The 16,367-nt window shown below is 41.9% G+C and overlaps 2 protein-coding genes across 2 annotated transcripts; both read right to left on the reverse strand.

Annotated features, from left to right (window-relative positions):
• Positions 1-708: 708 nt before the first annotated feature.
• Positions 709-1,464, reverse strand: LOC135641382 (TPD1 protein homolog 1-like). Its single transcript, XM_065156738.1, has 2 exons — positions 1,404-1,464; positions 709-1,121 (listed from the first exon to the last, which is right to left on the reverse strand). The coding sequence occupies exons 1-2, from the start codon at positions 1,462-1,464 to the stop codon at positions 709-711; spliced, it is 474 nt and encodes a 157-aa protein (XP_065012810.1).
• Positions 1,465-15,215: 13,751 nt separating this feature from the next.
• LOC135641383 (TPD1 protein homolog 1-like) lies at positions 15,216-15,971 on the reverse strand. The gene is made up of 2 exons (XM_065156739.1): positions 15,911-15,971; positions 15,216-15,628 (listed from the first exon to the last, which is right to left on the reverse strand). Exons 1-2 carry the CDS (start codon positions 15,969-15,971, stop codon positions 15,216-15,218), a joined length of 474 nt encoding a protein of 157 aa, XP_065012811.1.
• Between the last annotated feature and the right edge of the window lie 396 nt (positions 15,972-16,367).

Genomic DNA, 16,367 nt, shown 5'->3' on the forward strand with positions numbered 1-16,367 from the left:
ACACAATGTTAGTTTCACTAAATTAAATCGGTGATCAAATTTGATGTGATCGTATTATCACCAAAAAGAAGGCTCTCGAGACATTATCACAAGAAAGCCGAACACACAAAGTCCAAATCCCTTTTCCTAGTTTCATTATAAAAGTCCAAACCCCTCTTCAAAGGCTTTCGCCTTTGAAGGAGCATATGGATCAATCCCAAATGGACACTATTAATGATGAATCCCAAGCAACTATGGGTTCTCTTTCCCCAACTGAGTCCAGATGGGTTACTACCTAACCTGCTCATCTCAGAAGCTTCATGTAAGATCTTCAAATTCACACATCCTCAAGTACTTCAGACGGTGTTGATGATTCAAAGCTTGCTCGCTCAGTGTATCATTAGAATTAAAATGCACTAAAACGAAGCTGGAATCGGAACGACAAGTGCAATAACATTTCTTGACTACTCTAATTTTAGTTCCAATTACGATGTCCTTTAAATATTCTGCTTTGAATTGGACGTGTTTAATGATCTTCCCATCGTAAAACAATGCTCTCAATGCTGTCATCCAGCGAATGACGCACTTGCTCTGACCACTCACCACAGCAAAAGGTGCGTTAGTGCACTATCAAAGAAGCGGAAATTAAAAGCGTATATTTCAGCCATATCTACCAACAATAACTCCAAAATTGAGTGTCTGGTAATGAAAGCAGGTGAAGGTAGAGGTTTAGGCTGAGGGGACGCAGGTGGCGCTGGAAACAGCCATGGGGTAAGAGAAGGAGTTGGCGTACTGGAAAGAGATGGTTTCGCCCGGGCGGAGGGGGCGGCCGTCGTTGAGGAGGCAGTCGTTGATGCTGAGGCGGCGGAAGATGCTGGGGTTGATTTGGCGAGCGCTGCTAAACTTGCCGCAGCTTAGGTGGATTTGGCCCATGGCACACCCGTCTTTCAACGGGCAAAGATTCTGCACATTCACCGTGTACGTTGGGATCCCACTGGGCAGCGGCGGCGTCGCGTCTTGGTGCAACACGATGTCATCCATGCTGCACTGGTTTCCTATCCGATTTGTCGATTTGGAGGAAGAGGAGGAGGACGAAGACGTCACCGTTGCACGCAAACCACTAACACACATCAAGGTTGTACCTGATACAAGAAAATATGTATCATAATCTAAATAAGTATATAGGGATTTGAGTACGTGTGATTCTAATGTTTCAAGTAAGTTGCACATATTTTCATCAAACCAAATATGACAAATATTTGGTTGAAAAAAAAAAAATATCTAGCATATTAGATAAAGCTTAAGTTTGAATAAGATTGTATGGTCGATTATTAGTATAACTCTTTAGAATATATTATTATGGAATCAGAGATGAGAGAAGCAAAAAGTAAGTACAAAGAGAAATAGTTTGGTTTCACGCGTACCGAAGGTAAGCAGAAGGATTAGCGCTATAACAGTTCTCATCCTCAGCTGCTCCGGCGACATGCACCCTAACCCTTAGCTTCTTCTTCTTCTTCTTCTTCCTCTTGATCCTTCGTTCGTATAAATGTGTAGTATGTGAAGGAAGTATTTAAATGTGAGTAATAACATAGAAAAACAAGCATAATGGGCAATATCTACTTGATTTGAACTGCACGTAATGTTTCAACGGAGGAAATAGAAAATCATCACACCCTTTCCTTAGAGATGTAATTATAATAGGTAAATAAATAAATTATCAATTTAAAAAAGGAAAATATCTTAATTAAATTTTTGGGTGAGTAATTCGATCAACATTTCTATAATTTAGTCCAACCGATCGCAAATAAAATAAAGCAAGAGTGAAGAGGAAAAACTTGTCCATCACATCTCTGATTGGGTAAATTATCGCCTCTGATGCCTCTTGACTTAATCTACCATAGAGGCCACAAATAACAATAATTACCCCCTTCCAACTATAGTTGAACTAGGAATGGATAGCTGGCCTCCTTTTTTTGTTCGATTCTTTGGCCTTAAGAATGAGTGATTGCCGTGCCCAATTGGAGAGCAAACAGCTAATTGAACGCAGTCTACGGTCGATCTGTGACCCTAGATACTGAAGGTGTTCTTACCTTTTGCAAAAAAAACTCATTCATGAGTTGTCATGAAATATTCACAAGGCTACTTCTTATTGCCGGTGAGTCGATCACAAGTTTGGAGAAAGGCAAAAGAGAGAATGGAAGGGGGAGATAAGGGATGCTAAAGAAGTGCGCAGCTACCTAATTCTCCACAATGCCTTCCTCGTCACCATGGACCTTGCCTCCCGCGTCTTTCCTGAGAGTGCTCTCATTGTCATTAGTGAAAAAGAGTATACCATCAACTAATCGTCATCCAACATGCAACCACCATATAGTGTCCACGATCAAAGGAGAAGACACTGTCACCCTCTGTCCACATAGGCAATGGTCCAAAATAGATAATTATGGTTTACGCACCCTCCCTTGTGGCCCACGTGGACAAAAGGCTATTAGAGGTGGTTAAAGACTACCTCCTTATAGAATATTTCATAAAAACATATTATCCCTTTACGATTAGGTATAAAAGCTCGTTTCCACTAAATTGAAAATGGGGCTTACCTTTTCTGGCTACTCATGTCTATACTCATACCATTTGGATTATGAACTTGGGCTTCAAAGGGACCGGATCAAGACCTCTTTAGATCTCGGTCTTCATGTAGGTGGCACTGCGGGATCTTGGTGTTTCCACCTTAAGGCACTTTGGGCAAACCTATGCATATGGGTCCAGACCATGCCGGGTTGATTGGAATATCAATTACATCTTCCCTCATCATTTTGGCACTAGAATAAGGGACCGATATTACAAGAACTCTTGCCCATCAACTCTCTCAATGAACTTTTAAGAAAAGAGGCTTTGCCCTTGACCTATTGGCATGGATAAACTTCGAAACAGGATGTTTGATGTAATGCTTATATATGTCTGTGTCTTTTGATATGTTCTTACTTTGCACAACATATAGAGGGACGGTCGAAGGCTTAATAGTCCCATTTTAGTTGGGTTTGGTGGCAGCTTTAGGCTTGTAAATAAAGGTTGTGTCATGTGGACATTTGTGAGAGATTTTCGATCTATAGTGGACCATTTTGACCCTTTGTTGTGTAATTGTTCAGAGCTTGTAAAGTTTGTTTGTAATTTGCATTGTCTATGAAGTGTTTCCTGAAATGTTTACATGTGGATCCTGAGTGAGACATTTTCTCTAACCCGTTTTCTCTTTTGTGGGTCCTAAGGGACCATGGGAGGCTTCGGGGAGGCTGACCTTTGCGGACGGATACGCAAGGGTGCCGCATGACTTTGGCAAAACCAACTAAGTCCGTGACAAATGGTATCAGAGCGGGACAAGCACTCGTAGAAACACTTAGTATGCAAATGTGGGGGACCTAGCGGGGCTGCATTGAGGACAGTCAGCACACGCACGACCATTTAGGGGAAAAAGGGGCATGGAGATGTAGGGAAAAGGAGTCGCTCGGAGGAGCGGGCATCTGAGATTCACATTCAGAGCAATGGCCAACCCTTCGCGTAAGAGGCACCACGAGAACAGGCAGGCTTTGAAGAATGCGAAGCACACAAAGGTTGGGATGGCTGAGTTTGAGCTACGGCTCAACGTTGACAACTATACTTGATGGTGCTTAAGGCAAGCGAGGCGCTAGGTAAAGGATGAGACCATGCAAGATGGAATGAGTTGCTCGGCGACCAAAAGAGTTGTGCAAAGCTCAGAGAGGTGAGAGGTATTGCTAACTCGAAGAATTTGGTACTCATACATAGGCTTGTATGTAGACGATGGAATGTTCGCGGCCATCCCATGATGACCGAAACTCGGTGCTATGGAGCATTGAAACTTTCTCTTCGGTATGTGAAGGATACGTTGGTAGGAGGCTGAAGTGTGCAGTGAGTTTAGCATGTTGCTAGGCCTTGAGCGGTGCAGTGGGGGCTGTATTGACGTGGAGTCGCAATCTAACAAGTGTGTTTACAGGAGATAGAACAATGCATAATTTGTTCAGTAAATCGGAGTAGTCCAAGGGGATGGTGTTCTCCGAAATGAAGAGAGATGTTGCTCCAATAGGATAGATATCCAGGAGGGATAAGTCCCGGATCTCCAGAGGGAGAATCATGTGTAACAGACAGCACATGTGGAGGAGAAGTACCTCAACAAACAACTCCACGAAGCTCAATGGACCGAGCAAGCGGCGAGGAGTCGTCGCAAGATCTCGCTTGAGAGAATGCAATGGTGGATACATTGCGAGATCAAGTGGGGGAACGACCCAAAGCAACACAAATGAAGGCACACTTAGAGTCGATATGGAGATTGGACTCAAGGGAGGGTTGACCCGTGGAATGGTGGGTGTGAAGGTCACCATCAATTCAATGCAAAAACGAGGAGCAGAGCAACTTGGGTGTAACTTGGCGAAGTACCCAAGCCGCATCAAGGAAGCTAGCATAGAAGATGGAACATGGAGTAGAGGCATAGTGCTTTCTTTGGACAGAGGTCAAGGACATGAACTCTTACAGAGGCAAGAGCAGGATCATGTTTTTCCATGGGTCCTTCATTCTGACGGAGCAGACTCATCTTGCATGGTGCCAAATAAGAAAGTAGCTTCTGGGCTTATGCACCTTATCTCGGAGAAGCATTTGATGGAGGAACTAAGGCGACTCAACTTGCGGAGGCGAAGTTGGGTTCAGAAGGCCTTGGCACAGGGCAAGAGGACGCGGAGGCGGGTACTCTTGAAGAATATGCCACAGTGTTGCCATTCAAGTTGCCATGAAGGAAGTGGTGCACAACGAAGATTGTGCTGGTAGGGGCAGAGGCCCAGGATCCAAACAATGGTGCACTAATTGCAGTGAAGTCGGGGGACTTTGGGAGCTACTAGGCGATGGACTCTAGATGGTGCTTCATCTAGGTGTGACCTAAGAGTGAGTGGATGAAGGTCGATTGCCAAAAAAGCGAACAAAATCGAAGGTGGAAGAGACCTAACGATATATTGGCAGAGGCCACATATGGAGGGATCACAATTCGAGTTCATCCCACAAGGATCAAAATGCAATGAAGATGTCACTAGGAGGCGACATGGTGTAGAGGATCGTGGTGGAACAATTCCTGGCAATGCGATACACATGAATGTGTCCCGTAAGGGAGTAGATCATACGGAGGTATGATCGGGAGCTATTGGAAGCTCCACTTCGGTGAACAACACAACGGTAAGAAGGGTTACGGATTCGAGTGAAGGCTATAGTACTGCAGAAGAAGATCTTCCGTGCGTGCATTGAATTTTGCATCGGATGAAAGCCTTAGTCATTAGCATATGGGGGCTATGTTCCACCAAGGAAAAAGTTCGAATGCAAGTAACAGTGAGTCCTAGGGGAGGGACTTGATCATGCAGAGGTATGATCAAAGCAGCTGGAGAGTTGGACTGCTCTAAAGCCCATATTTGCTTAAGGGAGCCTGGCAAGTCAGAGGATAAGGTTGAGTAAGCGAACGTTGCTACCACGGAAGCTAAGGAGAACAGAATTGGTGCAAATCCTACAACGTGATGGCAGAGGCCATGCATGGGAGTTGCAATCTGTCTTTCCATCGACCAAAGGGAGCTGCTTGGAGAACACAGAGGCATTGAAGCAGGGGGTCGAAAGGGGCGAGGAAGCGACAACGAGTCCAAAGGGACTTGGCTACCCAAAATCAAGCATCAGTTAGAATGGAGATGGACTCAGAGGAGTGCCACAGAGACATATCTACTAATCGTGAAGAAAAGGGATACAGATGCGAGGCGATGGATAGTAGGGCTATGGACATGGCATCGCCATGGTACCGTAGAGGTGGGACTTCCGTGAAAGTCATTGATCCCTTGCTCTCATGGAGGGAGAGCGCTTGGTCGTGAAAGGGGCCGAGGAGGTGGAGTATGCAGAGGCAAACTCCAAGTACCAAGACAAGGCTGAAGGGCAGAGGCCAAGGAACTTCGTAAGATCGGTGTCAACGAGTTTCTCATCAAGATAGCTGAAAGTAAAGGACTTCGAGTCAGGCAAGAGTGCATGACCAAGGAACGAAGTAGGCAGTACATGGTGTTGTACCTTTGCTACTCAATGGAGTAGGCAACAGGGTTAATGGAGAAGATGGTACAATCCCAGAGGCGACCAAATTTATTAGAGAATTACTCCAAGTTGGGGTGAAAACTTCCTACATTCCAGAAGTTCGATGGCATTGAGAAGGTGAATCACAGTAACTAACTCAACGCAAGGAGTGCAAACACTTCAAGTGCTTCAGAAGTGTGAGCAAAGAGCAAGCGAAGGCCACTAACCGGCTCGATGCATGGAGTACAACCTCGAGGAGGTGGGCGAAGTCAAGTAACCTTTGCCTTCTCAACCCTTAAGAGAATGGGTGAAACCGAGTACCCTAATTCTCTTATCTATCCAGCAAAGGAGCTTTACACAGGTTCAAAGACCCTTCGAAGATATTAAAAGATAATAGTTGTCAAATCCTCACCATTGGTGATCAGTGCTATTGAGAGTAGAGTATCCACCTCATTTCCCAATAGAATACCAATCGAAAGCGGAAGTGATGCGAATCTACTTGGAAGTGACAAATAAGTGAAAGAAGAGTCGATGAGCAAATTTTATGGAGGATGGACCAAAAACTTTGAAAGTTTGTAAGGCGATGCTTGTTAAAGCTCCAACAAGTATCCACCTAGTTCAAGCAACATGAGGCATTTCAGAGACTAACATATAGTAATGATGGTCTTTTTCTTTCAAATGGAGGATCTACAAGAATCAACAAGGATCAACACAACTCAGCCAACCTCACACCAGAGTCAAAATCATTGGTGAGTTGAAGCAACATGGTGGATCAAAGGTTCGACTACTCAAAAACAGCAGTGGAGAGCAGTTGGGAGCCAAGAGGCGCATTGCAACCAGAGCAGAAGATTGAAGACTCAGCAAAAGCGAGGAGTTGCAGTGTTCACAAAGGCTTCGACGAGGACGTCGAAGGAATACGTGGGGGAGAATGTCACGGACAAACTTCGAAACAGGATGTTTGATGTAATGCTTATGTATGTCCATGTCTTTTGATATGTTCATGCTTTGCACAACATGTAGAGGGATGGCCGAAGGCTTAATAGTCCCATTTTAGTTGGGTTTGATGACAGCTTTAGGCTTGTAAATAAAGGTTGTGTCATGTGGACACTTGTGAGAGATTTTCGATCTATAGTGGACCATTTTGACCCTTTGTTGTGCAACTGTTCAGAGCTTATAAAGTCTGTTTGGTTTTTGCATTGTCTATGAAGTGTTTCCTAGAATGTTTGCTTGTGGATCCCGAGTGAGGTATTTTCTCTAACCCGTTTTCTCTTTTGTGGGTCCTAAGGGACCTTGGGAGGCTTCGGGGAGGTTGACCTTTGCGGATGGATACGCAAGGGTGCCGCACGACTTAGGCAAAACCAACTAAGTTCGTGACACTATGGCGCTTTCATTCAAGAGGGGCAACAGCTACTCTTTTTGTACATGGACATATCCACCTCGAAGCAAATGTTGATGCGGTACTGGCGTCTATTCATTGGCCTAGGCCTTTCAACCTTGGAGATGACCTCGAGCCACCTTCTTATCCCTATCAAGGTGTTCTTGAAAACCTCATCTAGCATATGTAGATGCTAACGAGCATGATACATGGCTCCACTTTTGTCCTAGTTATCCCAATAAATGATACTACTAGCTCAACCACAGTCACTGGCTCAATCGCTACCGGCGTCGACACCCATCGAGTTTCCTACACCTAATGTGGTGTCGATATCCTAGGAGCACCTGAGAACCATCAAACCACCAGTTGAAGGGGCACTTTACTCCCCAACTATGAAATTTTGTGAAGCACACCACTACTCTACCATGCCTAAATTTGAGACCTAGTCAATGGATTTATTAGAGGATTCTATTGAATATCGGATTTTAATAATTAAACCAATTAATAAGTGTTTATGATTTGATCTTCGTTTTGAGTGATGCAAGATGTTTCGATCGGGAGAGACAATTAAAGTAGGAAGAATCATATTGGGTCGGAGGAAAACGTGTTAGAAGATTGGACGTCGGGGCGGAGGATCAGTTGACATTCGAGACATAGATTCGGGCATCGGGCCAAGAAGAGCAGATATTGTGCCAAGGATATCGGAGTTACGAAGGTTAATTTTCCGATTAAGCAATGGGCCGCAAGAGAGGACGATGCGCCCAAGAATCGGACGAAGCGTCCATGGACCAATGACATGTCGGACAACATGATTCATGCTTAGTAATAATTATCTAGATCGAAGTGTGTTTTTATGTGTGTAGGATTAACTACGATAGCAAGACATGAAGCAAAATGAAGTCCCGGAGTCAAGAACACGATTTCGTTGGGAGTTCGAGAGTTCATCGGAAGTCCGGACGTTCATCGAAAGTTCTGCCGGAACTAACCGAGAAGTCCAGGAGCTTGCCAAAGATGCTCGTCGGAACTCGCCAAGATGATCATCGTGAAGTTTAGGAGCTTGCCAAGAGTCCACCGGAATATTGCCAAGAGATCGTTAGAAGTTCATCGAAAGATCGTCGGAAGAAACCTGACTTATTTTTCTTAGAATATGTCTTAAGAATCATAGTTAGCATATAATTGGAGTTGGGATTGGGAGTAATCCCATCAATTCTGTTAGGGGCCAAGTAGACCCAAAGTTGTGCTGGTTTGGGCCGGATTCAAGGCCCAACCAGGGTGTTGAAAGCTTGGCCGGCGGTGGCACCGCATGGGGAACAACGCCCTAGGAATTCTGGGCGATGGTACTATCGACAGTGAATGCTGCTAGTGGTGGTACTGCCCAAGAACGGTGGTGGTACCGCCTGTACCTAGGATTCTTCAATTAGAGAGAGACAATTAAAGCAAGAAGAATCATGCTGGGCTGTAGGAAAACGTGTCAGAAGATTAGACATCGGGCCGGAGGATCGGTCGACGTATCGACAGAAGGCTTTAAGCCATAGATTCGGGCATCTGGCCAAGAAGAGCAGATATTGTGCTAAGGATATCAAAATTACAGAGGTCAATTGGCCGATTGGGCAATAGGCCACATGATAGAACGATGCACCAAAGAATCGGACGATGCATCGATGGACCAATAACATGCCGGACAACATGATTCATGCTTAGTAATAAGTTCAACTGAGAGCAAAAAAAAAAGAAAACTCTGTTGTAATTGTATGTGAAACTCCTCTCAAAGTTCTAAGTATTAGAATAGTTTGAGAGAGGAGTAAGTGGGGGTGTAAGGGTTATCTCCTAAACCCAGTAAAAGGAGAATTGAGTTGTAAAAGGTGGTTGGTCTTCGCCTATTGAAGGAAGACCGATAGTAGATGCCGGTGGCCTCGATGGAAGAGGAATCGGCGGAGTGGATGTAGGTCACGACGACCGAACCACTATAAAAATATGGTTTGCCTTCATTTTTGCAATTTACTTTAAACTGCAAACGACCTTCTCATTACTTGCTACGCTCTTCTTATTGCTTTCATAGTTAACATTTTTTAAATCAGTTTTATCGTAAAAAAAGAAATTTCTATAACCAACGTAATTTTTACCGCTGCACTAATTCACCCCCCCCTCTTAGTACCGACTCGTTCCTAATAGATTCCATATGGATCCAACTATGAAAAATGGATCGATGTTTAGAGGAGATGTAATGAGAGTTTAAACAATCTAAATGGGAAGTGTTGGTCAACCCCAACTTAGGTTAATCGCTATTGACCCAAAAAATATAAGAAAATGTCGATTCCAACAAACTTTCACCTCCCGTTATTAGAGGCATTCGATGGCATTATTGACTTGATAGAGCACATTATAACTTTTCATGCTCAAATATAGTTGTATGATACTTTGGATGCCCAGATGTGTCACACATTCTCAACCATATTAAGATGTCCAGCACAAGAATGATATGCTCGCCTGAAGTTGCCTTTCGTTGGTTTAAATTTGAACTTCACTTTCTTAGAAATGTGCTCCTGAGACCATTAGCAGCAATGCTTCTTGGACTCAGACAAGGGAAGGAAGAGATGCTTGTAGACTTTGTCACATGCTTCACTAAAGAATTTCGAGATATAGTGGATGCCCATCCATTGCTCATAAAAAAGACCTTATGATGGGGTTCAAGCCCTCTCATCTCTTCTAGTCATTAGTGAAAAGGCCACCAGTAATGATACCAAAGGTACTTCTGAGGACTAATCAATACATTTCTACCAAGACAATGGTCTCTAGTAAGCGTGAGGAGTTAGGCAAGATGCCAAATTAGGAGCAACTATAATCCACTCTAACCCAGAGGTCACCACGGCAAAGGAGGAATGAATGACCCAATTTACCTCACCTAAGCTATGAGCTAAACCCCTTAAATTTGTTTAGAACTGAAGTTTTTCTATAGATAAAAGAGAAAGGACTCTTAAAAGACTCTCACCCAATGAAGACTCCATTAGCGAAAAGAGATGGTTCCAAATACTATGAGGTCCACCGAGATTATGACTATGCCATGGAGGATTGTTGTAACTTAAAAGATCATATATTGAAGAATTTATATGCCAGGGACACTATGATCGGTTCATACAAAAACGTTAGAAACCCACACCCCGACTTTAGGAGTCATGAAGAGATAGATAGACATCATCATTGGTGGACCTGCCTTAGGGCAAGATAGCTCTTCAAGTTGTAAAGTTTATGTCTATGCTACCATTGAAAAGAGCCTAAGGATAAAGGGTGACCTAGGGATAAACTTCAAGAAGGAAGAGATAGAGAACCTTGACTTGAACCTCGATAATGCCTTAATAGTTTCGATAAAGATGATCAATGCTTTAGTGAATAGGATCATGATCAACACATGTAGCTCTACCGATATCCTCTACTTTGATGCTTTCCAAAAACTCGGGTTCTCGACTAATAACCATAACCCTATGTATTCTTCATTTATGGGATTCATGAGCGATTTTATCTCCCCTCTTGGGACCATGAACCTGCATGTCATATTCGGAGATGAGCATTGCTCCAAAATGATGCTAGCTAGATTCATGATAATAGATATCTATTTAGCATACAATGCAATCATAGGTCGATCCATGCCGAATAGACTAAGAGCAATGGTGTCGACTTACCACATGGTGTTGAAGTTCTAGTGAACAGGGTCATGATTGACATAGGTAGCTCTATCGATATCCTCTACTTTGATGCTTTCTAAAAACTCAAGCTCTCGACTAACAACTATACCCCTCTAACTTCTTTACTAACAAAATTTATGAGTGATTCTGTCTCCCACCTTAGGACCATGAATCTACATGTCATATTCGCAGATGAGCATTATTCCAAAACGATGTTGGCTATAATTATGGTGGTAGATATCCCCTCAATATACAATGGAATCATAGACCGATCCATGTTAAATAGCCTAAGGTTGGTGGTGTCAATCTTTAATATAGTAATGAAGTTTTTAATGGGAATTGGCATTGGGGAGCTAAGAAGTAACCCAAGGGAGTCGTGCTAGATCTACCTGAGGGTGATCTCTCTATCAAAGAAGGTTCGTTCTAAAACGCCACCTATAGACACCAAAGGCTTCGCCAAGTCCGCCTCACATCCTAAACCGATTGAGCCGCTGATTGAGGCAACCCTAGATAAGGCCAGAATTGATCAAGTTGTCAAGGTCAAAAAGACACTTCCTAAAGAGAGACAAGTGCAACGAATTAACTTCCATTAGGAGAACACTGAAGTATTTACGTGATCACTGAGAGACATGTTATGAATCAACCCCATTGTAGTTCAACATCACTTGAACATTACTTCAAAGGCAAGTTAGTGAAACAAAGGCCTTAGAAGTTTGCTCCCAACCACTAGTAGGTAATTACTGATGAGGTAGTTAAGTTGTCAGGAGTTCGGTTTATTGTTAAGATGCAGAACCCCCAATGGTTTGCCGATGTTATACTCATTCAAACGTCCAATAAAAATTGGAGGATGTGTGTTGATTATACCAATCTCAACAAAACATGTCTAAATGATAGCTATCCACTTCCTTAGATTGATTTGGTTGTTAATTCTACCTCTGGTCATAAGCCCCCCATTTTTATGGAAGCATTCTCAATTTATAATCAAATCAAAATGGCATGAGAGGATCGTTAACACACTTTATTTTTCACTAAATGAGACATATTTTGCTACCGAGTCATGCTATTCAGGTTAAAAAATGTGGAGGTGATGTACCAAAGAATGGTGAACAAGATATTAAAACACAAGATCGGAAGAAACATTGAAGTGTATGTAGTTGACATGATAGTAAAAAGTTGGACAATCGAATTGCATTTGACAGACTTAACGGAAACATTTGACGTCCCAAAGAACTTCAACATGTGCCACAATCTAACTAAATGTGCTTCCGGAGTCAACTTGGGAAAGTTCCTCAGATTTATTATGCACCAAAGGGGAATAAATATAAACCCCAAGAATGTGAAAGCCATATTAGAGATGTGCCACCACCTCGGTCAGTAAGGGAAGTCCAATAGTTAATAGGGTGAATAACAGTGCTTAGCCAATTCTTATCCCAATCGGGTGATAGGTATTTGCCTTTTTTTCAGGCATTAAAGAATCTAAAGGACTTCCTACGGATATAAGAGTATCATGAGGCTTTTGAAAGGCTAAAAGTCCACCTTGCCTAATTGCCACATCTCACTTCCTCAACCTCGGATGAAACTCTAAGCCTTTACCTCATTGCCACCTAGTTGGTAAGGAAGCTTCATTCCTATTTTCAAGTGCATGTTGTGTAAGCGAATACCAACCAATCACTCAGATAGGTCCTCTTTCCGTTTGAGGTCTCGGGTTGACTATTGAGGTGGTCAGTAGAGTTGGATGAGTTTGAAATCCGATATGTTTCGAGGACAGCAATAAAGGCACAGGGGTTATTGGACTTTATTTTGGAACTATCTCACCCTTTGCTTGCGATCAACACCTATATCCCACCAGCATGGACATTATTCATGGATGGCTATGCAACCTCGGTTGGGGGTCGTGCCGAACCTGTTCTAAAAGGCTCGAACAAGCGAGCGTACAATTAAGCTCTCTGATTTGGGTTCAAATCTCTAATAAGGGTTGATCTAACTTTCAAAATAAAACTATGGAGATTATATTTTAATAAAAAATTTATTGGTTCCGAAAACATAAAGGGTAAATCAAACAACCAATCACAAAGAATAAGAGAGCAACTTAAGTGAATTCCTTGGGAGAGATAGTGGTTCATCGAAATGAAGATAAAAAATAAATTATAATAAAATTTCAATAGATAAAGACCACAGAGAGGATGAAAAATATGTAACACAAATAATCATAAAGAGAAGAATCATTGTAACAAAAGAAAAGCTTAACGTTACAAATGCAAGAAGTTTGGTGATAGGGTAAAATACTATTATCACTTTTTAGAGAAAAGGGGCATCTGAACTTGTTTTATGCATGCTAAATTGTTCAAGAATAAAAGAATGGACTATGGCACATGGTTAGTGTTAGTAGGAACCATACGATTAGTTTGATGTAAACTCATTATTATCGATTTAAAAGTTTTCAACACCCACAATCTCCATGCCTCCAATCGGAGCTCACATAGTTGAGATAACTACCATAAGAAACTACAAACAAGAAAAAATAGAGGATTTCGAGTGAAGACCAAACCTTTAAGGTGCTCGGGAAAGGATTGATCATGGTCAAGAAGCATGCACGCTAGAGACTAAATGGGTTTCAATCTCTATTTCCCTCTCCATCGAGGTATTTATAAGGGTCAATTTAATTGAACATTGGGTAAATTAGCTAGCTTAGTGAGACTCTGGTTCCCATTGGTGACTATGTATTTACAAAATACTGTCTCAGTTCATCATATTTAATTAGATCTTGGATGTGATTAGATTCCAAAGGAGGAACCAAATATGGACAATAGTAAAAGGATTTCATTCTTAAACAAAAATCTAATATTGGATTAACTTCGAAGCCTCCTATGAGATTGTCTAGTTTCCATTAATGAAATCTTCCTTATTTGAATGACATCTTCAATCCCTTAATTTTCTATCAAAGATTTACAAAATCAATTGGCCAAAAATCTATTATTTTTGGCTAATTGAGAGTTGACATATGAAATTAAATTAGCACCTATTGGACATCTCATGTCAATGGATCGGAGTTGATGAAGAAATTTACATTAGTAGATCATCTAAAGGAAATATTCCCTTATTAACTAACCAATGGTTATAAGAACAACAATATATAAAACAATTTTCTAAGATATGTTTTCATTCCAAACTTATTAAACAGATACTTACAGGTTTTAAATACCTATAGATTCAGACTACCATGATCGATGGAGGAGTTTTGTTAGATAAACTTGACAGTCTTTTGCATGAAGTGGGATATGATATACATGCGTCTACGATTCTTGACCAAAGTAGGGCAAAGGACATGAGATACAAACGCTATTTCCCTTCCGAAAAAAATTTGCCTCGTCTAAGATATGAATACACAATGTTAGTTTCACTAAATTAAATCGGTGATCAAATTTGATGTGATCGTATTATCACCAAAAAGAAGGCTCTCGAGACATTATCACAAGAAAGCCGAACACACAAAGTCCAAATCCCTTTTCCTAGTTTCATTATAAAAGTCCAAACCCCTCTTCAAAGGCTTTCGCCTTTGAAGGAGCATATGGATCAATCCCAAATGGACACTATTAATGATGAATCCCAAGCAACTATGGGTTCTCTTTCCCCAACTGAGTCCAGATGGGTTACTACCTAACCTGCTCATCTCAGAAGCTTCATGTAAGATCTTCAAATTCACACATCCTCAAGTACTTCAGACGGTGTTGATGATTCAAAGCTTGCTCGCTCAGTGTATCATTAGAATTAAAATGCACTAAAACGAAGCTGGAATCGGAACGACAAGTGCAATAACATTTCTTGACTACTCTAATTTTAGTTCCAATTACGATGTCCTTTAAATATTCTGCTTTGAATTGGACGTGTTTAATGATCTTCCCATCGTAAAACAATGCTCTCAATGCTGTCATCCAGCGATTGACGCACTTGCTCTGACCACTCACCACAGCAAAAGGTGCGTTAGTGCACTATCAAAGAAGCGGAAATTAAAAGCGTATATTTCAGCCATATCTACCAACAATAACTCCAAAATTGAGTGTCTGGTAATGAAAGCAGGTGAAGGTAGAGGTTTAGGCTGAGGGGACGCAGGTGGCGCTGGAAACAGCCATGGGGTAAGAGAAGGAGTTGGCGTACTGGAAAGAGATGGTTTCGCCCGGGCGGAGGGGGCGGCCGTCGTTGAGGAGGCAGTCGTTGATGCTGAGGCGGCGGAAGATGCTGGGGTTGATTTGGCGAGCGCTGCTAAACTTGCCGCAGCTTAGGTGGATTTGGCCCATGGCACACCCGTCTTTCAACGGGCAAAGATTCTGCACATTCACCGTGTACGTTGGGATCCCACTGGGCAGCGGCGGCGTCGCGTCTTGGTGCAACACGATGTCATCCATGCTGCACTGGTTTCCTATCCGATTTGTCGATTTGGAGGAAGAGGAGGAGGACGAAGACGTCACCGTTGCACGCAAACCACTAACACACATCAAGGTTGTACCTGATACAAGAAAATATGTATCATAATCTAAATAAGTATATAGGGATTTGAGTACGTGTGATTCTAATGTTTCAAGTAAGTTGCACATATTTTCATCAAACCAAATATGACAAATATTTGGTTGAAAAAAAAAAAATATCTAGCATATTAGATAAAGCTTAAGTTTGAATAAGATTGTATGGTCGATTATTAGTATAACTCTTTAGAATATATTATTATGGAATCAGAGATGAGAGAAGCAAAAAGTAAGTACAAAGAGAAATAGTTTGGTTTCACGCGTACCGAAGGTAAGCAGAAGGATTAGCGCTATAACAGTTCTCATCCTCAGCTGCTCCGGCGACATGCACCCTAACCCTTAGCTTCTTCTTCTTCTTCTTCCTCTTGATCCTTCGTTCGTATAAATGTGTAGTATGTGAAGGAAGTATTTAAATGTGAGTAATAACATAGAAAAACAAGCATAATGGGCAATATCTACTTGATTTGAACTGCACGTAATGTTTCAACGGAGGAAATAGAAAATCATCACACCCTTTCCTTAGAGATGTAATTATAATAGGTAAATAAATAAATTATCAATTTAAAAAAGGAAAATATCTTAATTAAATTTTTGGGTGAGTAATTCGATCAACATTTCTATAATTTAGTCCAACCGATCGCAAATAAAATAAAGCAAGAGTGAAGAGGAAAAACTTGTCCATCATGTTGGGCTGATGGCCCATATTCAGCCCATGTGGGCTTT

This window comes from Musa acuminata, chromosome BXJ3-6, assembly GCF_036884655.1.
Source record: "Musa acuminata AAA Group cultivar baxijiao chromosome BXJ3-6, Cavendish_Baxijiao_AAA, whole genome shotgun sequence".
Classification (NCBI taxonomy): Eukaryota; Viridiplantae; Streptophyta; class Magnoliopsida; order Zingiberales; family Musaceae; genus Musa; species Musa acuminata.